The sequence below is a fragment of the Carya illinoinensis genome, chromosome 7, assembly GCF_018687715.1.
Source record: "Carya illinoinensis cultivar Pawnee chromosome 7, C.illinoinensisPawnee_v1, whole genome shotgun sequence".
Taxonomy (NCBI): domain Eukaryota; kingdom Viridiplantae; phylum Streptophyta; class Magnoliopsida; order Fagales; family Juglandaceae; genus Carya; species Carya illinoinensis.
The window spans coordinates 261,671-278,582 of record NC_056758.1 but is presented as its reverse complement, the minus strand read 5'-3'; the positions used below and the strand labels follow the sequence as shown (position 1 = coordinate 278,582).

The following is a 16,912-nucleotide window of genomic DNA, read 5'->3' as shown; positions in this document are numbered from 1 at the left end:
TATTGTTCATGAATGGGTTATCTCTCTAATTTGGACCCCAAAATGATAAAGCCATGGTTTTAGATGAAAATGGATCGATCAGTTAATTTCATGACTCTGGTTTTATAATTTTTTTAGAAAAAGATTAATATTGATCATATTATCTTTTTACAATTTAAAAAAAATGAAATATATAATTAGATGGAAAACTCGAACCTTGATTAAATGATATTAATATATTCCATATCATTATTCCATGACAAGATCTAGTTAACTCAAGATTTTAGAAATGCATATCATGGCATACATTAAAAGTACTCTAGAATACAAGATCAAATTTTTACTGATTTTAATTCATTTTTGAACATAAAAGGCAATACAACTCTATAATAATTTATAAAAAATAAAAAAATAGTTGGAGGGAGTGAACAACTCTATAGTGATTTAATTTTTCTTATTAACCATTTTTCTAATAAGTCACTAATTTCATTTTCACAAAATTATAATAGTTCATTATTCATTTTGATAGGCCTAGCCTTAGTTGTGATATTTTTTTAGTAAATTATTTATCATAAGGTAATTCAACTATTTGTTGTTTTCTACTCTAGAAAGTATTGAGCAAACTAGAGCATGCTTATTTTTCTATTATTGTTTTAAAATTATTAATTTTTGGCCTTTTAATTGTTCTTCAATCCTTTTGTATTTTAGCTCTTATTTTAGAAAATTTATTTAATTTCCTTTCATATTGATTTTATTTTTTATTAGAAAATTAATTTCTTTATATAATTAGTTGTCTTTTAAGGAATCTATTTCCTTTGAAAAATGAGGAAATAAAAATTTGAATTGAATTTCCTATTTTAATATATTTGTAGAGATTCCTTTATCTATTATAGAAAAATGATGTAATAAAGCAATGAATAGATTTTCTAATATTACTTTAGTATTAATATTTTTTACCAGAATAAAGATAGTTTTAAAACAAATTCCATTGTTACAGAGATGTACATTAGATAATTTATAATTTATAATTAGTTTTGTGCCATTGGCTTGAGATAAAATTTCTTTGATTTTTTCAAAAATATTTAGAATGTATTAATCGTTCTTGGATGCAGTTTAAATAAACTTCAGTATCTAATACTGCAATTATTGTAAAAGAAAATTATTAATTAATAGAAATTGTTACTTCAATAGACAATTTTTGAAAATTAATTTTATCTATTATCTTAAGGAACTTATCCATTTCATCTTGGAGAACCATTGATGATGAGGCTTCTCCTTTATCTTCGTTAGGGGTAGTGAGGTTTTTTTTTTTTTTTTTTTTTAATTATTATTATTATTATTTTTTTTTTATCTATCAATTTTTAATAATATAATTTTTATTTTATTTTTTGTAATAATTGTTCATTTGAGACTTCAAATTTAAAGTTTAATGTTTTTAAATTCTTAACCTCTTATTTTATTTTATTACTTTCTTGTTGTAGTCTTGTAACGTAATCTTTTATTTTTATTTTTTTTAAATATACTAACTATTTATGAAAAACTATATGTTTGTTGAGACTCATAAGTTGTATACGTAATTTTCGTATAAAAAGTATCTTTTAATTTAGCAAATAATCTTTTCTTTTTGTGGATTGCTAATCTTGTCTATTAATTCTAAGATAACATATTTGTGTTTTGAAATAACGTTAATAGTTTTATTACACATGCAATTATATTTATTTAAACAATAACATACATGATCTGCTTCTTCGATCATCATCTGATTTGTATCAAAAGATTGATATGATGTACTCGAATCTTTTAATTGAAAATTTTCTTCCGAAGAAGTGTCATCTTCGTCAATTAATGTTATTATAAAAAGGTTTAATAATTTTTCCTCTAATATTTCAGGTATATCTAATTCATTAATCTATGGTTTTACTATGCAATTTGATTTGTAATGGCCAACTTTTCCACATTTATAACAAATAATTTGTTTTTTTTTTATTATATTTTTTTATACTCTTTGTAGGTTTATCTTTAGTCTTTTTATAAGGTGTATTATATTTTCATTTTTTATTAGAATAACTTTTATAATTTCTATTTTATTTTTTGTTTCTTCGAGAAGGAGGCAATAATTGAGCATAACCAAATTGTTTATAGAAGGTGTTTAAGGTCTCATTTGATTATACAGATGAGATAAGAAATATGTGAATAATAGTCAAATAGTTTATTAATAGTAGTAATGTTAACGTCGTATTTCGTATATCTTTGGGCTAGGTTCTAGCAACTTGGGTCTCCAGTCTTTCACCTGCATACTTAGAGAAAACACATAGAGTTTGAGACCTGGGTAGAGGCCAGTGAGTCTCCAATGCTTAAGTTAGTATATTCTTAGTAGTTTGTAGAAGAGTATCGAGGAATCAGAGAGAGTTTTTCGTACATGGAAATTGACTTTTATACTATGTTTCTGAGGGGGGATAACCCATACTCTACGTCAGGGAGTATATATCCCATAAAATATTCGCTTAGTCAAAATCCTTTAATGCGACGTAGATTCCTAACCTCTTTATCCTGTGAGTGCACATTGTTAGGCCTCTCCATGCTTGCTGTCAGAAGATCAAGGGTTTTCAATATTTCCTGCCCACCTGCTTGCGCATATCCTCAGGTTCTAGGCGTCGTAGGGGAGTATTGGGATGACAAGCCCCTTCCATCTTTGCCCTCAAGTTATCCCGCGTGATTGTGGTCACGTGTTAGCTTCAACTTTTGGGCTGGGCAGCTTTAACAGGCAGAGGGGCCGTTCAGCCGAGTTGGGTTTTCCTTGTATGGGCTGATCTTCTAGACTTTTAGTAGGAAAAAATTCCTTTACAGTAATGAAATGGTTTGAATTAAGATGTTTTATGGGGTTTTGAGAAAGAACAAAAAAGATTTGAACAAAAATATTATAAAGTTAAAATATTGTTATGATATAATTTTTGCTTTGCAATTTGAAAAAGTAAAACTATATTTTATATTTTGTTTGAAAGTTTGAGAAATTTGTAATAATTAGGTAATCATCAGATGAAAAAGTTAAAAAGTTGAAAATTTAAAATTGAAAAATATTTGTGTTTGAATGATATTTAGATGTTGAGATGAGATATGATGAGATGAGTTAAGACCATTTGTGAAACCAAATACTAATTCTTTCTTGGCAAATTTATTTTTCTTTGTCAATTTACTTTTCGAATCGTAAATCATTAAAAAATTCTTTTTCATTTTTGTTATTTATTTTTTTCATTATTTTGTTTTTCTAATTTTCACATCTACACTTATTTATATAGGATGAAAAAGTTATAATATTTAATAAAAAATACTCATGATAAAAGCTTTTCAAAACATAAAAAAGATTAAAAGTTCACAAAACAAAATAGGATAATAAGTTTTTCACATTTTTATTAGACTATTGATGCCAATTAGCGGTACAGAGATCTTTTAATCACATTAATACATTAATATATGGCTTGTGTTAAAATAAAAGGAGTAGTCTAAAGTGCTCCGGCGATTCGGGGCGATTCAAGGTAACTGTCAGTAACCGTTTGGTGTTTGTTCGGGTAGTGCAATTTGTCTCTCTCTTGAGTTGATGAGAGTGTTTTCTTGCCTCTGGTGCAAGTCATTACTTCTTCCCCGTTGGTGGAATTTCTTTTACACCTTTTTTCTGCGGGCCTCTTTATGATCTGTTGTAATGTCGGATGATCTCACGGAACATTGGCGATCTCTTTCCTTATCGGAAACTGAGGAAACTCCTATCCGTTTAACGGATTCGCTGGAATTAAATAAGGCCTTCGATACTGCGAAATGCTTTCTTTTCAAACTGTTAACTGTTAAGTTTTATAACCAGGAAGCTTTCAAGCGCATGATGCATAAGTTATGGCATCCATCCGGGGGCTTCAAGATTTATGATATGGGGGATAATTTATTTCTGGCCGCTTGCTCTACGTATGGCGAAAAGGAACGGATTCTGTCTAATGGCCCCTGGACTTTTGGGAATCATCTGGTTATCTGTACTCCTTATGATGGTACTCTGCAGGTTTCTAAGGTGCCTATGATCTTTGCTTCGTTTTGGATGCGTATTTATGATTTGCCGTTAGACGGGATGCATGCACGGGCAGTTCGTAAAATTGCTGACACTTTGGGGGATGTTCTTGATGTTGATCTCGTTGAATCAAGGCCTGGATGGGGGGAATATGCTCGGGTACGGCTCTCCTTGGACATTCGACAACCGTTGCCTCGTGGGAAGCGGGTTGCTGTGGGTGATGCTGAGTTTGTTTGGGTCCGGTTTAAATTTGAACGTTTGCCGCAATTCTGTTATTTTTGTGGCGTTTTGGGACATGGAGACCGTGATTGTCTGCACTGGCTTTCTGTGAAGGAGTCTGCTAGTTCCTCTAAATTTCCCTATGGCCCATGGCTCAGGGTTGGGGGTGCTCCAGTGAGCATGCGGTTTCGCCCGGATTTGACTGCTACTGATGGCCCAGGGCAGTTTTCCTCTGCTGCTGTTGATCGGAACGAGGGGTCGGCGCCGATGACTGGGGTGGTTTCTGACTCTCCTCCACGTCCGTTGCTAGAGGTTACCAATGTTCCCTCGTGCCAACCTGCTCCTGCGGTGGGCTCTCCCATCTCTGTTGGGCTGTCTGCGGGGCCTGGTATGGGCTTTGGGCCCAACCTTGTGCCAACCCAATTGGGTTCGGCTTCTTTAGAGAAATTCCAGCCCCCCGCCCCTTTCTCCTCTTCCCGAAAGGAGAACCAGTACCTCTCCAGTGTGGGTTGCGCCCGTCGAGCTCGGCTTCCTCGCCCCCCACTGACTCCATCAAAGCGGCAATTGCAAGTGAAACTTGTTGGCGATTCGAGTAAGTTGATCCCTTTAAAAAAGCAGAGATCGGATGAAGATGCCTCTTTGGTGGAGGTTCCGGTCAGATCGGCAGAGGCTGAGATCCAGCCCCGCCGGAGCCCATGAAAATCATGAGCTGGAACTCCCGAGGGCTTGGGAACCCTCGGGGTGTTCGTACCCTCCGAGATTTCGTTCGGAGGGAAGCTCCCGACGTGGTGTTCATCATGGAAACCCGGTCTCCCACGGCTCGGATGGAATTCCTCAAAGTCCAGCTGGGCTTTTCGTGCTTCTTGCCGGTGGGTGGATTTGGTCGGCGCGGTGGCGTGTGTCTCTTCTGGCGTAGTGAGGTAAATCTCGTCTTACGCTCTTATTCTCCTTTTCATTTTGATGTGCTTGTTTCGGATTGCATTTCTGGAATTTCTTGGCGTTTGTCTGCGATTTATGGTCGTCCGGAGACATCTCTTCGACACAATACCTGGAATTTGTTACGTTTACTGAAGGACCAATTCTCTGGGCCGTGGTTATGTTGTGGGGATTTTAACGAGATTTTGGATATCTCTTAAAAGTCGGGTGGTCGGGTTCGACCTGCAACTCAGATGCGAGGCTTTCGTGAGGCTTTGGATTACTGTCAATTACGTAGCCTTCCTGCCGTAGGCCCTTTATATACTTGGTGTAATTTTCGGGAGGGGCCTGCTCTGATCCACGAACGGCTGGATCGTTTCCTCAGCAACATGGATTGGCTGGCTTTGTTTCCAAATTGCCAGGTTTCCAATCTCCCCACACCGGTCTCTGATCATTCTTGTTTGGTGTTGACTACGGATGTCTCACTGCAACCTACACCCCGGCGAACTCGTTTTTTTAAATTTGAATCTATGTGGGTGGGTGAACAGGGTTGTGAGGAATCCATTGCTCGGGCTTGGTTTGCTTCCTCTAACTCTTCCTTGGTGGATAAAATTGCACAATGTGGTCGATATCTGTCGGACTGGAGTAAAGCATGTTTTGGTAATGTTCGCCTTGGTTTGGCTAAAAAACAGAAGGAATTGGAAAGTTTACAATGTTCCTCCCTCTCCTCGTATCCTTTGCACGAAATAAGGAGGGTCAAGCATGACCTCAATTATTTGATGGAGAAGGAGGAATTGATGTGGCAACAACGATCCCGTGTGCTATGGTTGGCTAATGGGGATCAAAACACCAAGTTTTTTCATTTTAAGGCCACTCAACGGCAGCGTCGGAACTCTATTTCCCGGCTTAAGGATGATGATGGTGTCATGTATGAAGGGTCGGCAATGCTTCCTTTGGTCTATGATTATTTTCACACTTTGTTCTCTACGACATTCCCCCTTGCTATTGATGGGGTCCTTGAGCCTTTTCAGTCTTGTATATCTGATTCTATGAACCGAGACTTGCTGCGTGTGTTCACCGAAGCTGAGATCAAAACAGCCTTATTTCAGATGCAACCATTGACAGCTCCTGGTCCCGATGGTATGCCTCCATTATTTTTTCAGAAGTATTGGCATCTGGTTGGTCCTACTGTTGTTCGCTCAGTGTTACAGGTGCTGAATTCAGGTGTTATGCCCCCTGATTTAAATCTAACCCATATTGTTTTGATTCCGAAAAATAAACACCCTGAAGTTTTAAAAGACTATCGACCTATTAGTCTTTGTAATGTGGTATACAAAGTCATTGCTAAAGTTTTAGCAAATAGGCTGAAAGCAGTTTTACCGGGTGTGATTTCTGAAAACCAATCAGCTTTTGTGCCCGGGCGGCTGATTACTGATAACGTTCTGGTGGCTTTTGAAACTGTGGATGCTATTCGTCGACAAAAGAGGGGTAAGAAGGGTTGGATGTCAATCAAATTAGATATGAGCAAAGCCTATGACCGGGTGGAATGGATATTTCTGGAAAAACTGATGCAGCGCATGGGTTTTCACTCCAAGTTCATTCATTTAATTCTGATGTGCATCACTTCAGTTTCTTATAAGGTAATTGTGAATGGTCTCTCAACCCAACCGATTACGCCATCCCGTGGCCTCCGTCAAGGGTGTCCTCTTTCTCTCTACTTATTTGTTCTTTGTGCGGAGGCTCTCTCTTTGCTATTGAAACACGCTGATGAGCACAATTACATGAGAGGGGTTAGTGTGTGCCGTACTGCTCCCCGGGTTAGTCATCTCTTCTTCGCTGATGATAGTATCATATTTTGTCGAGCTTCTGTGGCTGAAAATGAATATATTAAACATTTGGTCTCTTGTTATGGGCTGGCATCGGGTTAGCAGTTAAATATGGGGAAAACTGAACTTCTTTTCAGTCGTAATATGGAGGCCTCTATTCAGTCCACTATCAAGGAAGTGTGGGGTGTCCAGAATATTCAGCATCATGATAAATATCTTGGTCTCCCCTCCTTTGTAGGCAAATCCCGTTTTCAGTCCTTTAAGGCTATTAAGGATAGAGTGTGGGCAAAGTTGCAAGGGTGGAAAGAGAAGTTGTTGTCCCAAGCGGGGCGCGAGGTGCTGATTAAAGCTGTTGTTCAGGCTATTCCGACGTACACTATGAGTTGCTTCCAACTCCCGAAAGGATTTTGCAAAGACTTAGAAGGGATGTTTGCACGGTTTTGGTGGGGTCAACGGGATCAAGAGAGAAGGCTGCACTGGCTGAAATGGAGTACTTTGTGTCAGTCAAAATTCAAGGGTGGCATGGGTTTTCGGGACCTCGAATCTTTTAATTTAGCTTTATTGGCTAAACAAGGATGGCGTTTACTGCACTCGCATGGGTCTCTTTTTACTGCTGTGTTTAAAGCTAAATATTTCCCCAACTCTGACTTTTTAAGCTCGGCTTTGGGTTCCAAACCTTCATATGTGTGGCGAAGCATATATGCAGCAAAGGCTGTGGTGCAAGCAGGTAGCTTATGGCGTATTGGTCAGGGCGACAAAATAAAGGTTCGCACAGATCACTAGCTTGCTGACCCCAGTCCACGGAAGGTCATTTCCTGCTGCCATTCCCTTGCTGAGGATGCTTGTGTCGCTGATCTGTTGGATAGGTGCTCTCCTATGGGTTGGAACATTGACTTGGTACGACAGGTTTTCCTTCCTTTTGAGGTTCCTTCTATCCTCAAAACTCCATTATTCCTTCATTGGGGAGCTGACCGTTTAGTGTGGAGTGGCACAAAAAATGGAATTTTTACTGTCAAGTCTGCGTATTATATTGCCCTTAATCTGAAAACTGCTTTGGAGTGTAGTTCGAGTGATCCAGGTTTGGCTTTCCCTTCCTTTTGGCGGGTCTTGTGGAATTTACAGCTTCCACCTAAAATTAAACATTTTATTTGGAGGGCTGGTAAGGACAGTTTACCTACTAAGCAGCTTTTATTCAGGAGGCGCGTTCTGCCCTCCCCTTCTTGTGATTTTTGCCATGATGCTTGTGAGGATGTTTTCCATATTTTATGTAAGTGTCCTTACTTTATTCGAGTATGGGAAATGTTTTTTGCCAGGGGTTTGGGGTTGTTACATGGCCATTACGGGTTTACTAATGTTGTACAAGCTGTTATGAGGTGTGATGACTCTTCTCTCCTTACTCGCTTTGTGATTATTACTTGGGGTGTGTGGAAATACCGTAATCTGAAGCTCTTTCAGCAGACCAACCTGGATGTGTGTGTTGTGGTTGGGAATTGTTTTGATTATGTTGCAAACTATCGGTTCATTCGTAAGCATGTAAAGGTTCATCCCACTATCTCCTCTTTGTGTTGGATTCCTCCTCCTAGTGGATCTTTTAAACTCAATGTCGATGGGGCTCTATTTAGCTCCCTGAATATCAGTGGGGTAGGTGCTGTCCTGCAGGATGATAGGGGTGGCATGGTTATGGCACTGACTCGGAAGGAGTTGGGCATACATGGGGTTGAAGATATTGAGGCCTTGGCTGCTTTACGGGGCTTACAGATGATTTCTCACTTAGGTATTCCTCATTTATTGTTGGAAGGGGACTCCCTATCTGTGGTGGAGGCTTTACGGTCAGGAGGGGGGACTGTGCATTCGTGTAGCATCTTAATATGTGAAATCCTCAAGCTGCTGGCCACCTTTCCTTCCTATGAAGTTCTGCATGTGGGACGTCAAGGAAATCTGGTTGCCCATGCTCTAGCACGTCATGCCCAGTTTGTGGACGACACCCTGCAGTGGTGGACTGACCCTCCTGCTTTCCTTTGTCCCAGACTTGAAGTGGATGCCGGAACTCCTTTTTCCTAACTGCTGTTTCTTGTTGTTATTGTAGTCCATTTGGTCTTACTCTGTATTTGACTATGAATTATCTGAATCTATGGTACTGTTTCTTCTCAAAAAAAAAAAATACATTAATATATGATAAATATTAAAATATCTAATAATATTACAAATTTAACACTAATGACAGACAATATTTGAAATGAATAAAGAAAAAAGAAGAATATTTTAAATGATACAGAGGAAAAAAAAAAGGATAAACACCTTATGGTGTATTGTAAAAATAGTTAAATAAAATAGAAAATATAGAAATTGATTAGTTATCTTAGATGAAACTTTAGATAAGCAATTGGGAATGCTCATATAGGCTTATTTTCAATTTTTGTTTCATTTAATCATTCGATTTCGAATTTTGTGATCAATATTTTTATAGTATGGTTAGGATTACGTTATCTGAGCAACAAGTTTATATGTGATGTATTTTTCTTTTATTTTTATTTTTATTTTTATTTTTATTAGATGTCCCTAATTAAAATTTGACTAATTTTGAAATGCACAAAGAGGTTTTCACAATTGCTCTTAAAGTATTTCAAAGAAAAACTTTGCCATTTTGAAGCCTCTATAAATCATTTGCATCCATTACACGATTCCTTCCTTTTTAGAGATACATTAAGCATCTTTATTTCAGCAGTATCTATCACAAAGCAAAAATCTAAATCGACTTAAAAGTTAAACTCTTAATTGTTTATTATTATTATTAGTAGTAGGAAAGATAAATGTTGTTTTTCATCTAATTTTTATCATTTATAATTTTATTAATTGAATAAAATTTCTAATCAGCAGCATTACACCACACATATACTTAGGAAAAAAATATAAACTCATGTAAACAAATATGTGATGTAAGATTGCTAAATAGAAGAGCTCTTAATTGATATGTCATATTTTAAATAGCATTTTTTATTTTAAAATGTACGAGCACATCACTTCTTGTGTTCGAAGATGATAAAACGAGCAACATTTTTTTTTTTTCTAATCAAGCTTGTATATATATAAAAAATGAAGTTTTTTTTTTTTTTTAAAAAAGCCGAGGTCACATGTCCAATAGTAGTCCATTCTCACTTTTATTAGAAAAATCCTCACTTATGATGGAGGAATACCAATAAACAAAGACCCTCAAATCTTAAAACCTCAAGAATTAAAAAAAAAAAAAAAAAAAAAAAAACCCAACAACCAATCCCTCAAAATCAAAATCAACATCTAAGAAAAGGAATACCAAGTTTATCCATACAAATAATACCCCGAATAGGGCCATGCATGAAAGTATCATCACCAAAATCTGAATTGACCCCGCACGTCCCCTGCTTAGCCAAAAAGTCCGCTACCATGTTTGCTTCTCTAAAAATATGGCGAAATCGAACATTAAGCTCCCCAACAATAGTTGTAATTTCCTCTAAAAAATTCTAAAGAAACCAATACTTACACACTCCTGAAGCCAACCACCCAACTATGACCATTGAATCTGATTCTACCAAAACATCTCTCAACCTCAATTTCCTACCCAACCGAAGCTCGTCAAGGAGAGCTCTACACTCCGCAATGGTATTAGTAGCATGACCATAAGAATGGGCAAAACCCGCCACTACTCCAACTTAAAAATTTCCAATAATACCAAATATTATAAGGCTGTACACCAATGTATCAGCGTCGGTTTCAGGGCAAAACTGAGACCCCACTGACATGGGAGAACGCTGCTTAGAACCAGCCGAAACCAGTTGATTGTGGGAGAGAAAACCTATCCCATCGATCTCGACCTGTGTCAACACGGCCTTCGGTCTGCTGATGGCATCTTTGTGATGAAGGAGTGTCATTTGCATCTACGATTTTTCCCAAGGTCTACGAAGAAATGCCGTAAGAAACCCTAAATTTTGACTGAGGAAGAAGAAGACATGGAAGAAAAAGGGGGGAGGGGGTTTGTTTAATCCCATTTTAGAACGATGCCTTTTAGCTTAACCCAAACAAGCTAAATGGTGACGTTCCATTAAATCTTTTTTCTCAGCAAGTCTTAAACGACGTTGTTTCACTCATTAAAGTGGAACGACATCATTTCAACATAGGTATACAAATTAAAATAAAAGGGTATAGATGATGGCGGCCAGTTAGCGATTTTTCACAAGGTCAAACAACAAACTGAACTAGCTGATGTCGATTTTACTTAGATCTTGCCGCTACCTGATCGGCTCTTCACCGATTATGTCTGTTTCCTGACCCCAACGGCTAGTTCCCTTTGGTGGCGAGTGGTTCGAGTGGTTCTTGTACACCTCTAATCAATTAGAACAATATTAGAAAGTAAAATAGCTACTGGAATGTGACCAATCACACAATTGGTTGCTACCCATTGCGTCACAGAATGCGCAAATCAATTTGGAGATTGTTTAATATTTTTAAAGCACCATCTTTTATGAGAAGATAGGATAAGGGCTATGTCATCAGAAATGGAAGAGAATTGCTAGTCTGAAGATGATCCTTGAATGGTTGAAATTACAAAGACAGAATCTCTTTCTAAAGTGACTTTCGAGAATTGTAGATGCTTTGCCCTATTAATAGCAAGTCTAGCTGCAAGCACTTCTACTACTATTGGGATTGTTGTGCCAATTTCCTCTATCCATATTTCTGTTGTGTTCCCTTCTGAATCAAAGCTTACTGCAGAAGCCCATGAAGATGAGGTCCTGACTGCCACATCGAAGAAGATATTTATGTGATTGGGATCAGGATTTTGCCATGGTAGTAGTTACTTGTGAGAACTCCTCATTTCCCAAGCCTTCAGGTTTCCGTGGTAAGAGAAATCCAGTTGCTCTTTTGCTTTTTGCATAGATAATATTCCTTGATTGTGAACTATATCATTTCTCACGCGCCAAGTAAAATCCAACATCAAAATAGCAAATAATTGGAAGGGATGTCTTCCTGTGAGCTTAGAACAAAGGAGGAGAGGTTTAAATGCCACTTACTTTGACTCCACAAGATTCTTGAAAAGGGGCATTCAATATATAAATTGAGCAGTGTTTCTTCTTGCTCATTGCGTAATGGGCAATTAAAATAAGGCAAAGATAGTAAGAAACTCTTTAGTCTTCCTTTGGTGGAGATTATATCCTAGAGAATTTTCTATACGATGATCTTGTGACGATCATGAATTTTTAATTTCCAAATCTTCTCAAACGCAATGTTTGGGATGTTTCCTTGGAGAATATTTCCTATTTTTGCTACTAGATGATAGGTTGTTTTAATTGTGAACTTCCCACTTTAATTTTTGATCCACATGCAACAATCATCTCTGAAGTTCGTACCATGCAATGGTATTTTCAGAATTTCTCTAATGCTTTAATGTTGGAAAAAAGTAGTCATTTTTTGCAGGTTCCAAGAGTGAGTTACCTGGTTGATGAAATCTGAGGTTTTGAGTGATGGAGATAAATCTGTGATATGACTGAGCAGTGTTGGTTGGAAATTTCCAATAAAAGGAATCCATGGGTCTACCCAAGCTCTCACTAATTGACCATTGTAGATTTGATAACACAAACCCTGTTCTAATAGTTTTCAAGTTTGTAGTAATTTTTTTTAGAAAATGGAGTCCGTGGCCTTTGAAATTACCTGCCAGAATGTGTTTGTCTTTAGATATTTTTTTGATAGAAGCCAGTGCCATATATTTGTACTTGGTTAGCTCATTTCCCATCTCATCTTGACTAGCAGAGTAGTATTCATATTTTCCATCAGTCTCAATCCCAACCCACTTTCTTTTTTTTGTTGTCAGATTGACTTCCAGGATTTCAAATAGAGCTTGTGCTTTTGATCTTTTATTGTTCCCCATCAAAAAATTTTAAAGCTACTATTCATCAACTTACACACAGATTTTGATAAAAGATGTGTCAACATTTGGTATGTGGGTATGGTGCTTGCTACTGTGCGAATTAGCATCATTTTACCTGCTATTGATAATGGTTTTGATTTCCACCCTTCTAGCTTGTTATTTATTTTTTCCAACAGCTCGTTGTAGCTTTCTTTCTTGGACCTTCCAAAGGAGGTTTGAATTCCTAAATATTTCATTTTGGAAGTCGTTTTTTAGTACTCTTAACTTTTCAAGTATAGCTCTTTTTGTCACTTGATTTGTATTGCTTGTGATGTAGATTGAGGATTTTTCCTTATTGATTCTTTGGCCTGATCATATCTAGTATTTGTCTAGATTTTCATTTATGGTCCTCGCTACAATTTTTTCAGCTTTACTAAAAATGATAAGATCATTTGCAAAAAATAGATGGGAGATCGGTGGACATCTTCTGCTCAGTTTGACACCTTTCATGTTGCCCATGGTCTTCGATCTAGCAATTAATCTTGATAGAACCTCCATGTAGAATACAAACATAAATGGTGAGATGGGATCACATTGTCTAATGCCTCTTTCTGCTTTGAAAAAACCTCTTGAAGAACCATTGATTAGAATAGAAAAGGATGTCGTTGTAATACATTCTTTGAGGAGATTGATCCACTGACTATTATAGCCTAAAGCTTTCATTACTGCAAACAGGAAGTCCCATTCTATAAAATCAAATGCCTTCAGCTTGATTGCCATATGACCATTTTTCTCTTTTAATTTCTTAAGATGGTGAAAAAGCTCATGGGCGATAATGGAGTTCTCCTTTATGTTGCGACCTGGAACAAATGCTGTTTGAAGAGAAGAGATTATGCTTGGGAGAGTTTTTGTTTCAAATGATTTGCCATGATTTTTGTGATGGTTTTATAGATGACATTGGTTAGACTGATTGACCAAAAGTTTTTTGGTGAGCTCGAGTTTGGTACTTTTGGAATCAGAGTAATGCTTGTATGGTTTAATTGTTTCAGTAGCTTCTCACTTCGAAAGAAATTTTGGACCGTCGCAATGATTTCTTTTTTAACAATATTCTAGTAATGCTTGTAGAAAAGTACTGTCATACCATCTGGACCTAGAACTTTGTGGTTTGGGAATTGCTTGATCGCTCCATAAATTTCTTCTTCTTCTGGGACTGTTGTTAAGCAATCATTATCATGAGCTGATATTTGCTTTTGAAATAAATTTTCAAGCTCTATTGGAATGATAGGCTTTGTAGAGGTGTACATGGCCCTGAAATGATCTATAAAAGTTAATTCAATAGTATCTTAATCCATAGTCTAGTTACCTAGGCCAATCTTGATAGATTCAATTCTATTGCGTCTTCTTCGAATTGTTGTTGACAGATGTTAGAACTTTGTATTTAGATCCAATATTGTTAGCCAATTGATTCTTGATTTCTATCGCCATAGTGTTTCTTCATGTTTCAATTGATCTTGGAGTTTTATTTGCTGCTCACGTTCTTTCTGAAGACCATTGGGACTTGGTTGGGCACATTGGAGGTGAGTGATATCTGATTCTATTTGCTAGATGTTCTCTTGGATTCTTCTGAAATGAACTTTGTTCCAATACTTGAGTGCTTCTTTTGTGACTTTAATTTTACTGCAAAGAATGAATGAGGGATTATCATTGACATGTTTGCACCACGTTTCTTGAATGATTATATGGCTAAGTGGCTCTTTGGTCCAGAATTCTTTTGGACTCTCACTTTGTTGAATAAGAGGGGATGATGGTTCGAAGCCCCTAAAATGAGATGTTGAATAGTGGCATCAAGAAATAATAATCTCTATTTTGCATTCGCTATTCCTCTATCAAGTCTTTTTCTAATAAGGGCTCTCTCGTGTCGATTATTAGTCCAGGTGAAAGTGGGTCTTGAGAACCCCTTATCAACTAGTCCATGAGTAGTTATCAAAATTTTCAAACCCCCTATTGAACTAGAAGTTATCGGACGGCCTCCTGTTTTTTCTGATTGGTTCACTAGATCATTGAAGTTCCCTATAATAAGCCAAGGACCCAGAAATGAGTTGTGGATGTTGTCCAAAGAATCCCAAAACTGAATTTTTTCTTGCCATCGTCCTTGAGCATAAACATAAGTGAATAACCAAGAATAGTGAGAAGGGTCAAAATAAACCAAAATAGAAATAGCATTAATATTTATATGCATCGGTTCTATATCGATACTTGCTCTCCACATCAACAAAAGACCTCCATTTTTACCCGAGGCAGGGTAATTAACAAAATGATGGAAACCTAAACTGATTACTATACTATGGTTGTGTATGTCGGCACCAATGTTTTCGACAAAAGGATAACATTCGGGTTAAACTTCTTAATATTGGCCTAAATACTTCTGATTACTTTGGGGCGGGCCAGGTCCCAACAATTCCATATTAGTGTTTTCATGGATCTGAAGAGGGCTTAGAAGCCCCCGCCTTTTCTGCAGATTTCTTTTTATCTGATGATGCCAATTTTGATGAAGCTCGAGTATATGGCTTATTTTTGGAGTAGTCCTTTTTCTTTTTTATTTTCCTAGTAGCCATCTCTTGCATTGAAAGGAGCAATTGAGCCAAGTCTTTATCCTCCTTACTGAAATTTATTCCCACAACTTGTTCAATCTGATGGTCCTTGGTAAGCTTCTGCATTTTGCTTTTTGTAATTTGCTCCTCTTCAATTGCTGTGAACATACTCCTTTTCAAAGGGCTAGGATCATTTATCTGGCTTTCAAGTGGGACAAGAGTGGGCTGTGACAGATTCATGGCTTTTTCAGTTTGAATTGTGGGCTTAGACCCTTCAAGAGATTTGGGCCTCCAATAATTGCTGAAGATTGGTGAAAGAAGTTGGTTTGTTTAAGTATGAGGAAGCACCGAATTATAATGGCCCAGTTCTGGAGCATCAAGGCTATGGGGTGCTTTAATGGGTTGAGTTTCATGGGACCCCAAAGAGGTTGGAGTCACTTGTGGGCCCAAAGAAAAAGACCCGCTCGTGTGGGCTGAAGTCTAAGAATTGGTTCTGCTTGGTAAGTGAGATGAAAATTTTGAGTTTAAGATGAAATATTAAAATATTATATTTTAATATTATTATTGTTTTGGGATTTGAAAAAGTTAAATTATTTATTATATTTTGTATTGGGATTTGGGAAAGTTGTAATGATGAGATGAGAATTTTGAGTTTGAGATGAAAATTTTTGTTTACCAAACCGAATTAAAGGGCCCAGCCCATTGGGAACGCTAAGCTTTATAGCTCTGACCGTAGCATGAATTTGCTTCTTGACTCAATGAATTGATTGATGCGAACATGTTTAGAGGGAAAGTATTAACTCCATGAGTAATGGGTTGCTGACTGGTTGTTGAGGAGACTTTATGTTCTACAGTGATCTAGGGCAGGACGGTGAACAGTGAGCTGGTGGAAGAGCTGCTTGCGAGTTTCATTCCCTTCCGATGTTTGTCGCCGTCGTGGACAGCTTGTTTTTCCAAGTGAATCTTCTAGGTGAAATGTTTCTTTTGTGACAACTTTCCTACATAATTTCCTCTATTGGGATTAGTTTTGTGCCCTTTCATTTCTATCTTTCGAATTGGGACTATGTTAGTCAGGAGATCTCCAGGAAATGAGACCCTTAAAGGTACTCGAGTGAAAATTGAGTTTTTTCTAGCTAAATTAGGGTTCCCTATAGTAATTGGGGATTCTTTTGCCTTTGTTTGAGGGGTTAAATAATTCACTTGGCTTGGATGCTTTATCTAACACCATATCCACGACCTTGTTAGGGTTTTTTGCACTGACATAGGCCATTGGCCCCTGAAAAACACTAGAGGGGGGAAAATCTTCCAAACTCTGTATTTCAGTGATTACTGAGCTATTCGGACTTGTAATGTAATTCTCCTCGTCTGGTATTTTTTTCCATATGACTGGATCTAGGATGTATAACTTGACCATGGTATAGGGGAAGAATGGATCCCAGATTTTGATATTCAGCTCTAA

General features: G+C 37.2%; 1 protein-coding gene across 1 annotated transcript; it reads left to right on the top strand.

Moving 5' to 3' along the window:
* Positions 1-7,098: 7,098 nt before the first annotated feature.
* LOC122315350 (uncharacterized mitochondrial protein AtMg00310-like) lies at positions 7,099-7,770 on the top strand. Its single transcript, XM_043131218.1, has one exon. It carries the CDS (start codon positions 7,099-7,101, stop codon positions 7,768-7,770), a length of 672 nt encoding a protein of 223 aa, XP_042987152.1.
* The last annotated feature ends 9,142 nt before the right edge of the window (positions 7,771-16,912 follow it).